Source organism: Diorhabda sublineata, chromosome X (genome assembly GCF_026230105.1).
Source record: "Diorhabda sublineata isolate icDioSubl1.1 chromosome X, icDioSubl1.1, whole genome shotgun sequence".
NCBI lineage: Eukaryota > Metazoa > Arthropoda > Insecta > Coleoptera > Chrysomelidae > Diorhabda > Diorhabda sublineata.
Window position 1 is genome coordinate 18459451 of NC_079485.1, and position 20136 is coordinate 18479586.

General features: G+C 30.6%; 1 protein-coding gene across 1 annotated transcript in view; it reads right to left on the reverse strand.

The window, feature by feature from the left end:
* The window catches only part of LOC130450763 (segmentation protein cap'n'collar), a 192322-nt gene extending 174647 nt beyond the window's left edge, over positions 1-17675 (reverse strand). The window contains exon 1 of the mRNA XM_056789385.1: positions 16714-17675. Coding sequence (XP_056645363.1) covers positions 16714-17136 — 423 coding nt within the window. The 5' untranslated portion in view covers positions 17137-17675. The remainder of the gene's footprint in view (positions 1-16713) is intronic.
* Between the last annotated feature and the right edge of the window lie 2461 nt (positions 17676-20136).

The window sequence follows — 20136 nt, forward strand, 5'->3', positions numbered from 1 at the left end:
CTAACAAGATAGATTTAAACGAAAATAACAATACCTATATGGTTTTGGATACTGAAGATCCATTTAGCCACACATCAATCAACAAATACAAATCTATGTGGGAGTGTGTGTGAGATAAAATGGCTTGAAAGCTTGGAGTCTATTACCTATAGAATCAAATGGTTTTACCAAAATATTAATTTTCACGTGTCAAATGAAATTTAGGAGTAGATCTAAAATAAGAAGGTTATTTGTGCTTAAAAGGTGACTGAGGTTTAAAGATATAGAGTAGTTCTGTTACTATAGTAAATTATTCTGTAAATGTAATTTCTATGTCCAATCTATCATTGGCCTTCATTAGGCAAATTAGTTATTTAGTACTAGAACATTTCGATATATGATAAAACAATGTCAACAATGAACTGATGAAACAATATAGTTCCGAAAATAACAATAGAATGGTTCCATAGTGAAAGTTATCTACAATTCTCGTAAATTTCGAAACAATGATAGATTCAAATGTGAGTGAAATTTTTCTGTAAATTTGAGTGTATTTGAAAACAGATTTTTTAAAGATACTGAATCAGCCGCGATAACATTCTAATATATTATCGACGTCCGCCTTTTAGTGATAAACATTGTGGATTAAGCGGATTTCCTTTGCCGAAATTCAAATGTAAGAAATTAAGAATAAAATGAGAATTAGGTTTATATGGGCGTACAAAAACAAAAATCTTCTATCGGTTGAAAGCAATTGAATAAAAGTGCTAATTCAAATTTTAGGGATAGAAATCAAATCGCGTAGCCAAATCTGTTGATATTCGATAATTTTGTTGAGCTTTTAAACTCATACGACTTATATTTTAGCGAAATTCGTGACGTTAAATATCAAACCAAAGCAAGGAAATTTTACATTTCATCTTGATTGCACTGTATCATAACGGCTTGAAATTTATAAATAGAAGAACTTCTAGGATTTGCAGCACTGATGGAAGTTAAAGACCTTGTAATATTGGCACAATGAAAGAAAGCTAACGGAATCGCGAACAGAGCACTGAAGAAATTACCAAAAAAAATATATCATATCTAACGATCATGATAAACGGATCTCTAACGATAAAATGAAACACCACCGAGATGGAAACAAGCGAATATTAACATACTATGAACATCCGAAAAGGATCCCACTTTCCCACAGAAATATATATAATTATTATTTTAATCGTAATTTTGTTTTCCCTAACCTTAAATAGCTAGACGGTTTTTCAAATTTATGGTATATTAAATAAAAATGTAAGGGTACCTAATACTGTAAAGTAATATCTAAGAAAGAAATGTCGAGCTATATGTTTTATTCATATACGTATCAAAGGTTATAAAGTAAATTCATACAAAACGATATAAATAATAATAATAATCTTTATAAACAACACAAAGTCCTTTCCTGAATAAATTCTTTGTTATCAAAAAAGGTGGTTGAGAGGGATATAAGGGCGGATGAATTTTTATTTTAATCTAAATCGGAATCTGATTCCGACGAGGACGAATCAGCTCTTAAATTTATTATTAGAGGTTCCACTTGTTTTTCCATTAAATTATCAATGTCCCACAGTTTATTTCGAAAAAAGCGGACATGTTGGATTGCCTTACTCCAATTATTTAAAGCTTTAGTAAATAAAGTTTGGACATCACTAATTTTAAATGTTGTGTTTTTCCTTGCCACCTCAGCCTTGATTTGTGCCCATATGAGTTCAATTGGGTTGAATTCACAATGGTAAGGTGGCAATCGTAAAACAACATATCTTTGGACTAATGGCCGATTCTCTTTAACCAATGCCAATAGTTCTGCCCGCACCATATTGTTTTCAAAATTAATATTTCATTCCCTTAACCACTGTTGTATGTCCGCTTTTCTTGTGGAACTTGTGGGACACTGGTCTAATTTTCTGGAATGGTAGGATGCATTGTCCATTACAATGACTGATCCGTCCTCAAGTTTATTTAAAATTCCCTTAAACCAACCCTCGAACCTATCTGAGTTCATCTCCTCATGATAGTCATAAAAACAATAACTTGGTTGTAATGAGGAAAATCGCTCCAGTTTTTATAAATAATAAATATTTATTATGCTTTGTATCCTCAGATCCATTTTGTTAAAATTCTAAAAGTATTAAAGCAATAAACGCGTTTAGAAATGATTGTTCTTCAGATTGAATAACGTAAATAGACAGTTTAAATTTAGTTCCATGAATATCACAGCCACTTTTAACAATAAAATTTATTTTAAAATAGAGGATAGTCAATGTAGAACATAACTATAATACCACATATTAAAGAATAATAAAAATTAAAGTACATGTTTAACATGCGCTATTATACAGTCACATAATTCATACTGTAAAAGCGCATGTTAGAAATGCAGTTTAATTTTTAATTTTTATCAAAGTAAATAAATAACATAATAAAACAAAAGCTTAAAATAATTATTAATATAAAATTTTTAGAATATAATAATAATTAATTCATGTAACGTGCAGCTGAGTGAACTTGACTTTCTCAGACATTGCTTCAGCCAATACGAATCGTTATAAAAGGTACCACTAGCATCCCATGAGCCGATCACGCGTTTTTACTGCTCTCACTACCGACCAGCCAGATTATAGAGACCTATAAGTTTGCTACTCTCCTTGAGTAAAACCACCAAGAGAATAATACTGATTCTAGATGAATGAACAAGAGCTCTAGACACACGCTGGTAGAACAGTTGGGTTTCAGGAAAGAAAGTACCGAAAAACAAATTTTGAGACTTGTGGAATACACAACTCAAACTTTTCATCAATAGTACGGTAAAATAAGAATATGAGATCAAAAATTGTTGTAACATGCTCAAAACAGGTTCAAATTTTCATGATAATAAGTATTTAAAAAAAATAGATCACTAGAAAATGAGTGGCGGAAGGAAAAAAATGAGTTCGAAGTAAGAATTTTTTTATTATAATTTGGATAACGAAACACTTAGAAAGAAACTGTTCTTAGAAAACTCCTACAAAAATTATCCCTACCTTTATTGTGAACAATCAGTCGTTTTCTTACAAAAGGTGATTGAAAGGCGGGATGAAAGATTGCCTTCTCATTTTCCTGCGGGACTGCTGTTGTACGGGATAACATACTTTAAATAACTTTGTTCTGGTCTAATGTGCGATTTTGACAAGACGGATAGGTAGACATTATTTGAGTCGTGTGAGGGGGGAAGCTGTAGTTTCTGAAAGGTATATTAACAACTGCGTTTGTACACGTTTAAGGCGATATTATGTTTTGGCCGGGCTTATCATCCTGCCATTATGCAAAATTGGCTACATCAAAATATTTTTATACCAAAACAAACCCCCTAATTTACCTCAGGCCCGTACAATTGAGGATTTTTGAACACTTCTATCTTGCTTTAAAAAATATGCGGAAGAAATGTTCAAGTCCAAGACCCAATGAGTGATGTTTTGTTAGTTATTAAGCCATAATTAATTAAGTATTGGGACATACTTTAGTATAATAAAAACATTTTTAATCTGAATATATTTGCGTTGGAATTATATATTCTTTTAAGAAAGGAGAGTTTGCCTATTAATAGCTTTAATCTTTCCAAATTTTTGTTTTCGTGTCCCAAATTAAACTGGATTGTGTGTTCTTTTGGTTCATGCCAAATCGATGACCCGAATTCTGACAAAAACGACGATTTAGGTCATATTCCGTAAAATGTGTTGTTGAGGTTTTATTATGTTTTTTTCGCAGTTTATATATAAAAAAAATCAAATGATGTAGATGTCTGGGTCACTAATTGTTACAATTATAGAGGTTATAATGTACTTTCAGTTCAATTTAATTCTGATGAACAGCGTAATTGACAGATTAAAGAGGCATGCAATTCTTGTGCTTATTTCATATTTTGACATAAAAATTGCTTATTGGTATACAAATTAAATATCAAATACGTGTTTGTTGGTAAATTTCACGTAACTGTTCTATAATATTTATTAAAACACCTAGAATATATTACAAAATCGAATGACGATCTATAAATACAGAAACTATAAAATTGTTTTTATAAAGACCAAGTAAGTCAAAACGTCAATTTTTATCTGTTTTCTTAAACCAATGTTCTATCAAAAGAGACCTAAAATCAATACGTAATAAAAATCAAAGGTTTTGTATTTGAAAACCAAAAATCAACCGTGACGATCGGAAACTCTGAGGAAAATCTCGTTTTAATCCGCAATTAGGTGATCTATCTAAACCAGGATTATAGTTTATCCTTATAGATACGTATGAATATACTTCGAATAAGAAACAACTATTTCCTCCAATTAGCATTCAATTATTTATTAGATTTATTTTCTCAATATTAGTAACCAATTTTCTTATTTTATAAGCAATAAACCTGATTCACATTAATCCAGTCCACCATTCAAGCCCAGCACTGGGTACTATTCTAGTGATCAATGTAGTACAGTAGTGCTAGCATGACGGTATATTCATCATTTCAACCGGCTGCAGCCTGCCCATTCGAGTGCCACTGGAATGGTGTGAACGGCAAATCCAGTACTTGATTATACGTTGAATAGTGAACAAGCATTTTGCCTTTTTTGGATTTCTATGGGGAATTCCTAAGAATAAATTTACCTTTAAACCAAACTCCTCAATTTGTTTCTTTCTATAGAGAACATGTGTTTGTGACTATATCAGTTACTTTTTCTAAGAGTAATAATTGAACAGTTTTGGAACAATTCCTAAACTTGACTTAAAATTCACTGAATTAGTGGACTTGAATAATGTAAACTGTGCTATATAGTCCTCGTGTCAGTTATAAACCGAATCGTGAAAATTACGTTAACAGCATATTAAAAAATAAAATTATTTTAGCAACCCTTTAACCTTTGGGTATGGAAATAAACTTATCAATTACAGTAATAGTTTTCATTCGAATGAAGCTACAAAACAATCACATATTTAAATTGTAAATTTTTGGTTGACCTCATTGATTTGTTACCACGCAACATAGCGGTAGCTATCTGAATTTGAAGTAAATTAGGTAAATATAGAATACTCATTCGCAGGAAAATTTCGATGATTACTTCGCTTCATTCATATAATTTATTTATATCTTCATCACTATCGATTTACTATATTTAGATATTGATTTTTAATATCAGCAAATCTGTAAAATAACGAGTTGAATTTTAATCCATGAAAGATGCTTTAAAGTATTATGCAAGGTGTTACAACTATCTATATTTCGACTCATATAAAATTCAAATACACGTAAATCCACGTCACACTTATTTGTAAGGACTGTTTGTAGGCACGTTATTAACAAAATTATATTAATCCTCTAGCGCAACCTCCAAACACTTCAAAAGTAGATGGCGTTGAGTGATATATTATTTTAAACGATTGCACTATTTTTTTTCAGTTCTCGAGACATTTTAGGCACAAAGAATAATTTGTGATATTATTTGAATAAGTTGGTATAAATTAAAGTGAATTTAAATCAAAACTATCTCCTAGGATTGATTTAGTTTAATAAAAGTGCTATAGTTCTTCCAATATCAATTGCAAAATAGAGTTATGCCAGGAACAATCAATATTTCAGAGATACGCACGACACCCATCCCAAATTAAAAAATGACAAAAAAATGTTTACTCCTCGATAAAATTCGGCAAACACCTAACAATCCATCAGTCCAGGTGGACTTGATGAATGTGTCAAAATTCATGATCTCCACTGTTTACCATCGAATCGTAAAAATAAATGCATTTCTATTGGTCGAAGCTGTCGGAAGGCGCCCAACAAACAAAGGATTGATTACTGTTATTAAAGGTCTAAAGTTTATTATATTGACAAGTTGTGCAAAGAACAGGGTCATACTCTTCTCAGACTACCTCCTTACTATTACATATTTAACCCTATAGAGTTAATATAGGCAAACGTAAAATCGAAATTACGAAAATGTAATCAGCCTCCAGAACTGAGTAAAGAGGTTGTAGAACTCGTAAATAAAATTTCTAGCAGCAGACCGCCAAGAGTTTTGGAATAACTGTGTTAAACATATTATCAAAGAAGAAGATGAGTATGTGGTATCACCCTCTTTGCGATCATCATAATTCAATCAAATGATGACTGTAGTTCAGACGATTCTGACTACCATGATTATTTATAAATATACTTTGGAATAGAAATAATTTTTTTTCTGTTTTATTTGCAAAGAATTTATTTTCCTTTATGGTTTTTGCTTTGAAATTTTCAAAAAAAAAACAAATGGAGTACAAAAAAGGCTCAGTTTACGTCTGCTACCCTGTTTAAGCCAAACGCCCTTACAGAAAGGTACATTTTACTCGTCTATTTAAATTTTGTTATTTAATATTCAGTTGTAGCAAGTTAACTCGCTATAATGCTATAATAATTTTCTTCAAGTAGTTCCAAGTAGGACTACAAATCGTCAGCAATCGTGAGAAACCGTGAAATTTCGTAATAAAGCTCTTGGAATGGGGAATAAAACTAGAAAATACAAGTAGGTAATATTTTATTTATTTACCTACGTTTAAAAAAATATTGCCTAAATAAAATTAACTAAAACACAAAATAAACATACTTAATAAAGGAATAGTCTATAAATAATGTAGAAAAGAGATCTCATAAAATAAATTTATGTTTTTTGTGGATACACTGCTGTATAATTTAATTTATTTGTTAAATCTATAGAAACATTGAAGTTGTAGCAATTGCTGCTCTTTGAATTAAGCTTTTTGTTAGAAAGAGCCCTTCCAAAGTTGTGGTTTCAAAGAAATTCCTCAACTATGTCTTCTTAAGATTTAACTTGTGGAAACACTCTTTCGGCATTAGCGCTATAATGCGGCAAAGTTCAACTTCTGGCGATCGTCAATAGTCCACACAGTCATCGTCAACGTAGATAACATATACATTTCGGAAAATACGTTTGGGGTTCTATTCCTATTCTTGAATCGAGGAACGGCATTCCCTGCATGATCTGAACTATTTGTTCTCTATCAGACAAGTTAAAGACAGTTCACTTCTTTCGTAGTTCACCGATGATTCTGTTACCTCGACACTGAATTTTTCTCTTTGTACAAGTAATATCATATTTTTAGTTCTGTTTTCATGTATTTATGTCAGTCATATTGGAAATATTATATATATATATATATATATATATATATATATATATACATATTTATATATATATATATACATATTTATATATATATATATACATATTTATATATATATATATATATATATATATATATATATATATATATATATATATAATGCATCTAAATGTTCTTGATTTTAGGTCTCTTCTGTTTGAAAATTAGTTTTTTTTGATAGTTTTTAAAAGAAAGACAAATTTTGACGTTTCCACTTTTCTTTAAGTCTTTATTAAAATATGATATTGACACTGACAATTTGCTTATTTATTTATATATTTATTGATCTACAGATCACCTTCATCATGAATATCAAAATGAGAATAAAATCAAACTGGAACTTTGTTCTAATAAGAAAAATTAATTGTTCCTTACATTTGAAATATATAGCAGTAATCAATTAAATTATTTGTAGTTTCATTAGAATTTACAAAATACAGCTATAAATTTTACTTAAATTATTCAGGTCTTTTTTTATCATTTATAGATTTTTCGTCCTTATGTGTTATGTGAACCACTTCTAAAAATTCTCTTTTTCGTGTATTAGATTCTGTTTCAAGAATTTTTGAATCTTTATAACTGAATTTATGTTTTTTTTTTTTGATATTTTATGGTTCGTTAATGCTATACTATTTTTTCATCGTATTGATGACCTCTTAGTCTATTTTCTAAATACTGAGATGTCTGCCCTATGTAGACAGCGTCACAATTAGTACAAGGACTTTTCTTTAAGTCTTTATCAAAATATTATCATTATATTATATTCTTATATTTTGATAAAGACTTAAAGAAAAGTCGAAAAGTCAAAATTTATCGTTCTTTTAAAAACTATCAAAAAAAAACTAATTTTAAAACAGAAGATACCTAAAATCAAGAACATTTAGATGCATGAAAGGAATAAATTCGTTATTTCGTAAGCCGGCGACTTTAAAGAAAAATCCCGAAAACCGTCGATTTTTATTTTTAAACAGACTATTCGTAAGGATATCTTTTTATTTTTGACGTCATCTATTTGAGCGTGATGACGTTATCGCTAAAATTTTTAAATGGAAATGTGGGTGTTGTAATACATTATTTGAAAGGTCTTTTAAATACCTATTCAGCTATATCAATATCTACAGTAATTGATTTGCGTATTGTCACAAATATTATTTATGAAATTTCAACAGATTGGTATGATGTATTTATTGACACACAAAAATAAATTTTGTAAGGCCGTCAATGGTAATGAAATGTCTTATCTACCTACTTTTTACCTTTTTTAAAAATCTAGTTACCTTATCAACATCAACATTAACACTTAAACATAATTAACTTTCTGTCAAATGATTGATAGTATTATTGTATTAGACGAATTCAAAAAGTCTTTGTATCTATCAACATAAAGCTGACTGAAACGCAAAGAATTGAAATTCTAATAATGATTGGTTGTGGAGATAAAGCACGTACGCAGAAAGAAGTATGTACGTTATTTGATAATAAATACCCCAACCGAGAACCAATTTCACAATCCACTTTAAGCAAAATTGAGAAGAAATTCAGAGAAACGGGTCATGTCAAAAACCTGCCTAAAGGTAGTAGAAAACCAATATCAGAAAACAAACAACTAGATGTTCTGTTAGCCTTACAAGATAATCCCCATACCAGTTCACGGCAAATAGCATTAGATAATGACATGGACCATTCAACAGTTCTTAGAAAGCTGAAGAAGGAAAAGTGACATCCCTACAAAGTAAGTTTAGTACAAGAGCTTATGGAAGATGATTTTGACAGACGCATTGAGTTTTGTGAAATTTTGATGGAACAAAATAACAGAGATCCGATATCAAGGTTGTTTTCTCGGATGAAGCTCCATTTCTACTAAACGGTCATGTCAATCGTCAAACTTATCGGTACTGGGCTACAGAAAATCCACACTGGATGCAAGAGTACCGTACTCAATATCTAGAGAAAGTTAATGTTTGGGCGGGAATAATAGATAATAGGATTATTAGGCCATACTTTTTCGAAGAAACCTCAACAGGTCTTCGATATTTAGAATTTCTTCAAAACTTCTTGCTACTTGAATTGAACCGGGTGTTTCCAAACAGTAATGATTTATGGCTGCAACAAGATGGTGCGCCTCCTGTATTGGTGCGCAACTATTTGAACAACGTCTTCCCAAATCGGTGGATAGGTCGAAGAGGAACAATAGAATGGCCGCCTAGGTCACCTGATTTGACTCCTCTTGATTTCTTTTTATGGGGATACTTGAAAAGTAAAGTTATAGAGAAGGTTCGAGAAGAATTCGCGGCACGTCTTTCTCATTGTATTTTAGCTGGAGGTAAACAATTTGAGCACTTAATTTAGGTTTCGTTGTATTTAATGAGTAATACATAATAAATATTTATTGTAATAATAAAATTTTATTAATTTTTTAATTAAATACAAAAATCAATCACTGTACATATTGATATGGCTGAATAGGTATTTAAAAGACCTTTCAAATAATGTATTACAACACCCACATTTCCATTTAAAAATTTTAGCGATGACGTCATCAGGCACGTATAGATGACGTCAAAAATAGAAAGGTATCCTTACGAATAGCCCTTTTTAATATAAAAATCGACGAGTTTCAGGATTTTTCCTTAAAGTCGCCGGTTTACGAAATAACGAATTTATTCCTTTCATTTGCACCAAACTGTATATGCTTCTAAATGCTCTTGATTTTATTCTGTTTTAAAATTATTTTTTTAATAATTATTGAAATATAACAAAATATATTTTGATAAAGACTCAAAAGGAGCCAAAACGTCAATTTTTATCTTTCAAAATTATTTAAGAAACTAATTTTAAAACAGAAGAGACCTAAAATCACGAACTTTTAGAAGCATAAATAAATCTAAGAAATAAGAAATTAAAGCAATTTATTATATATATATATATATATATATATATATATATATATATATATATATATATATATATATATATATTTCATTTATCAATCAAAATAATAAATCTAATAAAACGATTATTATAAAATCAGAATATTATAATAATAAGATAATCAGACAACTTACAAAAAAATTAAAGAAGAACCTATGCATTCTTATCAAAAAGAAAATAATGATCTAATTCGATCTTGAGAAGAAGAAGAACTTTTCATTTCGCTATCAGATGCAGAAAAATTGAAAATTCACAATGCCATACCTCCTAAAATATATGGTTTGCCAAAACTGCACAAACCAAACATACCTCTTCGACCAAATATTTTAAATATTGAAACTCCTCTTACCTCATTATCTAATTATTTGAAAAATATTTTGGAAGAAATTGTATACCAAAACAAATACTATATCAAAAACACATACAATTTCAAAGAAAAAATATAAAAATTCCTAACGAATATGTATTTATTGTGTATGTACTAATAATTATTTTTTATCATCGAAGGTTCAAGAACAAGTAGCGGAGGCTACAGGTGTGTGCGTAAGAACCGTAAGGAAAACTAAATCAGAGATGAAAAAAATAGAAGAAGGTGAACAGGAAACGTTTTCAAGTCCAAATAAAAAGAGAGTGAAACATTCAAACCTCACAATGGATGATGCTGATTTGGCTATTTTACTTAAGTGCATAGTTAATTTCCATATCACAGAAAAAAGAATTCCTACGCTCAGGGTAATTCATAGAAATATCATTTGCGATATGGTTGCAAAGAGTTTTTGAGAAAAAACATTCATAATCTCGGAATTGGATGGAGGAAGGTGAAAACGAACAGAAAAATATTAATGGAGCGCCAGCCCATTCGAATACTGAGTGTTACATAAGATAGCATTAGATGGCTAGTGTATGGCAGAACGGACGTCAAGTAGAAACGTCAGTGGCACTCCTGCGCTTATCTATCATCTTGTAAATGATATATGTTTCCTTAATAAAATAGTATTCAAAAAGTCCTGACTATAATTTAACAAGTTATAAAACATGTAACACTGAGAATAGAATTCTTAAAAAAAATGCGGACCTACAGAGAAGAGGGTCGACCTATTATTTACATGGATGAGACTTATATTCATGCTACACACACGCACCAAAAAGGCTAAAGTGATAATACCGAGTATGGTCGTTTAATCATAATACATGCAGGTGGTGAAGATGGATTTGTGCCTAATGCCCAAAGCCGAGATGCAATCATGGTTAGAGAGAAATATTCCATTTAATAAAACGATGCTGAAACCTAAATTATAAGCTCACATAAAGGACTATAAGCCAAAATATAAGCGGTTTGAAATACATCAGCTTTTTCTAGCAGCAAATCATAACGTTGTGCGAATACCACCGTATCATCCGGATTTGAATCCAATCGAATCGGTTTGGGCCGAACTCAAAGACTATGTTGCAAATAAAAATGTTTCTTTTAATTTCAACGATGTTATGCAACATCGCGAAGATTTTTTTAAATAATTTTCTCCAGAGCAGTTGAAATCTCTTAGCAAAAGAGCGAAGAAATTTGAGGACATTTCATGACGAATAAACCCATAATAGACATTATCGTAGATGATCTGGTTATTGATTTAAATGATGAGGATAGCTACATTGAATCAGAACAGGAAGATAAAGATTGTAATCTATCCGGCGTCGAAGAACTACCTGATGAAAACCAATCTGAGATTGTGTCAACAGTGGGCGAGAAGTCGTATTATAATCTATAGGCAGTAGTACTCAAAAAATTCTTAATAATTGTTAAATAATCATTTAATCATTAAATAATCATCAATTTAAAGGTTATCCATTTTTTTCTAATACTTGCTCATAATCCGATATGTTTTAATCCTCAACTTTTATTTAAATGAATTTTGACTACGATTACATATTATGCATACAGGATTATCATATTATGCATAATTCCTTTAATTATATTCTACTTGCGAATGAATAAGGATGTTGGGATTCCTATCCTATCCTACCCGTAGCGGGGGCCCCTGGCGCACGCCCGGGTCGGCCTATGCCTAGGTCCGGTTATGTCGTCAACCGATACCAAATTTGTTTCGACGTTGATTCAGGTACTGCATTCAATCAACGGTTTCGACTAAAATTTTTCTCTCGATTGGACTTTCCGGTGAAAGGGCTTTGTCGCACACTAACCCTCTCTGTTTATTCTTTGTGTATCTCAGAGGCAAAGCTATGTTGGTCGATCTGTACATGATTGCATTACTGCTGTACCAAAGAATCAAATTGAAAACATAAGTAAAAATGAAAAACTTCAATTCACAATCGAGGTTGCGCAAAATAATAGAATCAATTTTCTTGATGTCACATTATATAAAATTAACAATAACATAAGAACAGAATGGTATACGACCAACTTGGTACCCAAGATATTTGACTTCAATTCATTTCATTCTATGTCTCAAAAAAGTGATAATAAGTTTGGCTGATAGATCTATCCAACTACCAGATCCTGAATTTAGATGCTTATCTGTGCAAAAACTGCATTGAAAAAAAAATTATTCTGAAAAAATGATAAATAACCTATTCAAGAAAATAATAAACAAATACTATAATAAATTAACAAACAAAATAGAAAATAAGCATTAAAATGTGAAACCTTACCATATGAACAAGGACAACAACTATCGAATTATTTCAATAAATATGATATTAGTATAATTCATAAAGGACATAATACATTATCCAAATATTTCACCAAATTAAAATCTAAAACACCAAAAAAACAAAAGAAGTAATATTATATATCAACTGCCTTGTACTAATTGTGACGCTATCTACATAGGGCAGACATCTCAGTATTTAGAGAATAGACTAATCTAAACTAATAGATTAACCAAAACGATAAAAAAAAAACTGCATTAACGAACCACGAAATATCAAAAAAAAATCATAAATTATGAAGATTCAGAAATACTTGAAACAGAATCAAATACACGAAAAAAAAGAATTTTTAGAAATGGTTCAATAGATTGAGAAAGCTATCAAAAATAAAAAAAGACCTAAATAATTCAAGTAAAATTTACAGCTCCATTCATTAATATAAATACGCAAATTGTCAGTGTCAAGTCATATTTTGATAAGTACCGCAACAGGTCGAAACGTCAAATTTGTATCTGTCTTTGAAAAATTATAAAAAAAAACTAATTTTAAATCAGAAGAGACCTAAAATCAAGACGATTTAGAAACATAAACATATCAACAGGTCTAGGAAATAAAAACTACTTGAAGATTTTATATGTATATATATATATATATATATATATATATATATATATATATATATATGCATCTAATGTTCTTGATTTTAGGGCTCTTTTGATGTCTTTCAAAAATTATCAAAAAATAGTCTTAAGTTCAGTATGACTTAAAAATTGCAATATTCTAACAATGCCATTTGTCAGTACCAAATTTGTTCCAATTTTCAAATCAAAAATACCACTGATTCACATATATTTGACGTTGCTTTTCTGAAATTCAAACACAATACACAAAAATTTCTTATAGAAATGATTTTAAACAAATTTATCATGACAAAAATGGACTTTGATCTATAGGTGGTTTAACAAATAGGTAGCTATATAATTTGTTATAATGAAGCTTCATTGATATATAATTAAATTAAAATTAAAAAATAAAAATTTGCTAGTTGAACTGGTATAATTTATTTATTGATTCAACTGCAAGACTCTTGGTAAGATAATGATACCAGATACGAGTTTATTGTACAATGACTCAATCATATATTCAAGTTAGTGACAATAGAGTTCATAAAAATTGAGGAACCTGATAAAATCTAATCTTTTTTCGGTATGGAACATCATAATTAAATGTTTTCATTCATCATCATTCAGCCTTATCTCGTCCCCTGCTGGACATAGGCATCCTCCAAATGCTTCCAGTTTTCTCTGCTCTGAGCGGTTGCTACCCAATTTGTTCGTATTCTTTTAATATCGTCAGTCCATCTCGTAGGGGGTTATCCTGGATTTCGTCTGTCTGTTCTCGGTCTCCAGTCTAGAATTCTTTTGGTCCACCAGTAATCTTGTATCCTTGCAACATGACCTGCCCACCGCCATTTTTATCTCAGTATTTGGTCTATGATATTTTTAACTCCAGATCGTCTGCACAATTCGTCATTCCTTATCCCATCATAGCATAGACCTTTCCATTTTACACTGTGTAATTTGCAATTAAACGTTTTGGTACAACCATAATATTAAATATAAAAACCATATATGCAGACAATATCTGTTTTCTATTATCTGAATTTTATATACACTGCGCTTGTTTATATATAAAACTATTAAAAAATTATTTTCTCTCTATATTACAACAAATTATTAATTGATTATCCAATAACCCCAATAACGAGTTTAAATCTAAATATTTCTTTCTTAAATCGAAATATCTTAAGAAATGTTCATTGCAATATGAATTGAATATTGAATGAATCAAGGATATCATATGTAATTCATATTAAAACCTAATATTACAATTAAAGAAATCTATTCACTCAACTTCCACAGCAATTCTCCAATAGAAGCAAATACTGGACCAATTTCAATCTAAAGTGTATTAATTTACTATATGCTGCCAAAGCATATTCCTGGAACTCATTTCTCCGAAAAAAAGGAAGTAATACCTTCTGTCACCAATGTCATGAAATACATATTTCTACTAAAGCTTTTTACTCGCACCCACTAACTTAACCAACACGTCATATAGGGTCCAGAAGACTTTTATGATTGTACATGATAAACTGTATCTACAGGTTCTACAATTGTGGTTTGGAATCACACATTAAAACATCAAGTTACTGAGATGTATCACAAAGTATAATTCACAAACTACAACTCAGTTTATTTTCAATCCCTTTTCTGTTGTTTTTGAAGCAAAACTTAGTAAAAAATAAATGTGGATAGTAGTAATTATAGGTATGCATACGACAGGATGATATAATAATTTCAAAAAGTAAGGAACTACTACTACTGCTATGTACATCTGAACACAATAGGAACAAGAGATAATAATAATAATAATTGCATGCAATACTGCAATTGTTATTGAAAAATCATAAACTGGTATAGTTTTTTACTGCATTGAAGACTGAAATTTGATCATAATTTTTGTTCCCAAAAAATTAATTTAACAGTTTAATTTTTATTCTTTGAAGTTATTATTACAATATTTTTAGAAATAGTAGACAGTTTTGCAAACCTGCACTTCATTTTATTGTAAAAAAGTATTAAGTACTGAACAAATTTTATGAGTAATAATAAATTATTATTACTGAAGGTTGATTTAAAGTATACATTTCCACTTTAAACCAAGTAGGTTTAATGTGGAGATATGATAAATTGAGTACATTATGTGTATACAAAGTTGGTGAAATTGCACACAAACAAATAAAAGTCTTTCTTGAAATATATTTAAATAACCTAGTGTATATTAATATAATTAATATTTGTGTTTTAAACAGTATCTCATTATCTTTAAATGTGATTCTTCTTTGAAAAAATACATGCAGAACACTATTTTAAATATTTATTTTCTACAATTAAGCCTACAGTTAAAACTTATCACACATTTCCTTAACCTGAATTTGTTTTAGTTCAAATAAATTACTATATACACTTTATATTTTTGAATATTATAGTATTACCTATTATGCTAATTATTGAAGTTTAGCTATATATTAATTTTAATAATTACATATTTATCTAGTAACCTTTTTAAACCCTAAAATTCTATATTATCAAAGAAATACTGGTACTATGTAAATACTTATAATCTCAACAGTATGCAATATGTTGTAATTTCTGTATTAGGGTTGAAAACTATGTTTTATTGATTATTTGAATCATTCACATTGTTTTCATAATAAAATATCTTGTATGGATATTCAAATATAAAAATTAATTACATTAAACACATATTTCGCACTTCTTTCTAAAGTGGGTATGCTATGACACTGAATTTATCTATGATACTAACAAATTATTGAAATTCTCTAAGTTATAGAATATTTTTTTTATTCATATATTAACCATTTTAAATAAAACATATTTTTAATGATACAGAAATATATAGATGTATGTAGGTGATATTCCTAAATTGTTTACATTTGCGTAAATAAAAGTTCATACTATGCAAAACTACAATAAAGAATTATAGTAACAAAGTCAAGAAATTGTGTGAAAGCAGAATAACTTTAGCAGAAACTATATAAGCATTGCCAATTTAGAATATTAAATTTTGAATCACATGCACTAATTGTTAATAAAGCCCATATTATATCGTTATAGTGTGTGTCTAATCAAAGTTAATATTAACAAGAATATTATGGATCTACTAGATGTAAATATATATGCAAATATAGTATGAAATATTTTTAAAGAATAATATTTGAATACTTGAAAATAATATGAAATTACTGTTTACCTATTCAAGTATTATGTATTCTCATTGGAAAATCTTAGCCATATTTCTGAATAAATAAGTTTGTAAAGAAAAATTACTAACCTCTTGTGTAAGATTTATTCCCATCTCCAAAGAATTGGAAGCCTCTTCATTCACATTTTCAGTTTGGTTTTGAGGAACATTCGGTAAGGGATCATTGTTAGCTCCTGGAGAGGTTCGGTCAATATTAAGCAAATAAGTTGTAACATTTGAATGCCTGAAAGTGTCTCTATTAAATCTGCCTAAAGAATTTAGATCAGCAAACAAATCTCTCTGATAATTTAATAGGACTAAATCCAAACTTTTCGGGTTAACGTAATGAGATCTTAAAACAGCAGGTGTAATACTTCTCCAGCTTGTTCCATTATCATAATCCAAATTATCGTAAATATTGTCATATATAGAATCGTGGTTAACTCTTAAAATGCTTAATAATAGAGCAAGTTGTAGGAGCTCGTCTCTATACACTTTTTTGAGGCACAACATTTTCGTAAAGTTTTTATTTGTATTGAATCAAAATCAACATAACCTTCAAATTAATGAGAATCGAAAACAATTTTTGGTTGTTTGCAAAATGACATCATTTAGAAATTACTAGAAAACTGAGTTTTCTAAACCTGTTTAGTAATGATCCGTTTGTAAACAAAAATATAGTCAGCTGATAGTCCACTGGAATGACAGTTTCAAAACCGGCACTAAGATTTTGTGGTTAGAACACGCAGTTCACCTACATAATTGTTTAAATTCTTCAATATTTTTTGACATTTCTTCAGATGTACACAGTTAATTAATTCACAAGTTTATCATATAAACACTTCACTTTAGAAACAAAGATTGTAGACTATTCTATTATTAACTACAATGCCTATAATCTCCAAGTCATCGAAAATCAAAGCTCACGACAAACAGTTCACAACGAAATGCGCAACGATGAGATTAAAAAAAGTGGGGAAACCTACGTGTTTTAAAGTTGACTGAATACATTTGTTTTTGTTTGGGTACAGTACTAATTGCTTGTTTACTCTAAGAGTGTGGCAGACTACTCTAAACTTACTTTTATTTTTCTGTGTATTTGCATATTTTCTAGATAACGCGATAAATTACTCGAATTTTAATAAATAGAGATGTAGCCCCCAACACACACAAAGGAAATTAACTTTAAAAACAAAGAGTTTATCCTAATGTAACATCACATTTGTACATGTTGCATAAGGATAGGTAATATATTATTATCATAAAGCTTTTTCATGGTTATAGCTATAATTTATATTTGAAAGAAATACTAGTTGACGGTCGAAGTTACAGCGTAATATACTATTTTCTAAAAACAACAACAAAAGATCGGGCCACTTTAAACCCAAAACATACAATAATAAACCTTCTACGGATCTTCTCAATAGTACGAATGTGTCCAAAACCATATTCGAATTATTAAACTTTTGCAGATTTGCAAGGAAACAACTGCGAATATACTACAGTGGCTTGATAGGGACCGTGTGTCCGCTATGTTTTACCCAAACTACGACACAAAATAGCTTATTTTCGAAGTTTCTTTTAGTTAAAAATACTATTGAGCTCTTGAATAGTTTTTGATTAAGTATTTGAAAATATAAATTACCACCACTCTCATGTGGCTACACTATCTCTATCAGGCCACTGTAGACCACAGAACAAGTAGGGTATGTTCTATGCTGTAGACCCGCCATACTCAAAGTGTGTTCCGCGGAACCCTAGGGTTCCGCGAAGCCTCTGTAGGGGTTCCGCAAGAATTTAGAACTCAGTCGCCACCCAGCACAGTAAAGTAATTTCATTCTAACTTGAAACAGTGCATTTTACGAGGAGAGTTTAACATCACGCCGCTCTTCAATAAAACTTTATGGCAAACCTATTGCAAGTTCTTTACTTACACCGATCCCTGTACAAAATACGAGAGTCAGAAGATTAAAAAAATATATCTCTACAGTAGCCCAAATATTTATTCAGGACGGCACGCGCCTAGATAAAAAGAATAGACTTAATACATACTTAAGTTTAAGGTGATTTATTTATGCTTTATGTCTCACCGATGAGATCCGCAAGCCGCTTTAGCCTTTGTCTTGATGAAAACCGACTGCCGATATCTACTTGTGAGCGCGCAGTCACTTTGATAAAAGCCGCCGCTGAGATTAGACGCTATAGTTGTAAATAAGCGACTTTCGGCTATATAACTTCAAAACAAGTCGAGATTGTTTACACCGCATTTTTTGTATTTCTATTTTTATTTCGGCTTTATATTTATCAAAGGCGCCGACTCGAGTATTTTTAAGAATGTTCGAGATCGAGGCTAGGACTGTAAAAGCGACGACCGCGCTTCGTCACTCGAATCAGTCGACGATTAGCGTTCGGAGCGAAGTATCTATTTGCTAGAAACGAAGTATTTTTGTTCTACTGCTGTATTCTGGTTGTATCAGTTTTGTACACATCTTTGGACTAAACTCTTCTACTCAGTAACGATCGTGCGTTAATTTGACCCCACCACCCTGACAAGTAATTATTAATAAAGAAGAATGGAACGTTGGCTTAAAGACGTTAAACGTGTTGCAACAACATCTTCTAACGAAGCCGAATGTTCAAAAGCAGTACGCGCGGAGTGTACAGCTATTATCGATGATAATGATGCAACGACGTCAAGTTCCACGGTTTCAAAGGCGAAAAAAAGGAAGTATGATGAATCATATATCAGTTTCGGATTTGTTGATTCTAACGGCTCACCTCTCTGCATGTTATGTAGTAAACTAATACTTCCTAATAGTTCCATGGCACCTGCCAAGTTGCGCCGACATTTAGAAACTGTACACCCCGAGTCTAAAGACAAGAATAGAGAATTTTTTGTACGTAAAAAAGAACAGTTATTGGAAAGTCAAAAAACTATGATGCAAGTAACCCAAACTATCAATGAAAAGGTCACAAAGGCATCATATTTAGTTAGCTATCGCATTGCACAAGAAGGTGAAGCGCACACTATCGCTGAGATTTTAATAAAACCATGTGTGTTAGACATAACAAAATGTATGCTCGATGAAAAATCTGTAAAGCATCTTTCTACTGTGCCACTATCAAACGATATTGTTTCACGTCGAATTCATGATCTGGCAAGCTACGTCAAACAAGAACTAGTTACACGTCTACAAAAAACACGATTCGTCTTGCAAATGGATGAGTCTACTGATGTCGCTGGTCTGGCTATCTTACTGGTTATCGTGAGATATCCATATGAAAGTTCTTTTGAAGAAGACATGCTTATGTGTTCACCGTTGCCCACAAACACTACCGGAGAAGAAATTTTTAATAAAATAAATATATTTTTTGAAGAAAATAATCTCAGTTGGAACGATTGCATTGACATTTGTACAGATGGGGCCAAGGCGATGACGGGTAAAACAGCGGGAGTCGTGTCACGAATACAAAAAAAAGCACCTAATTGTGGTTCCAGTCATTGTCTCCTGC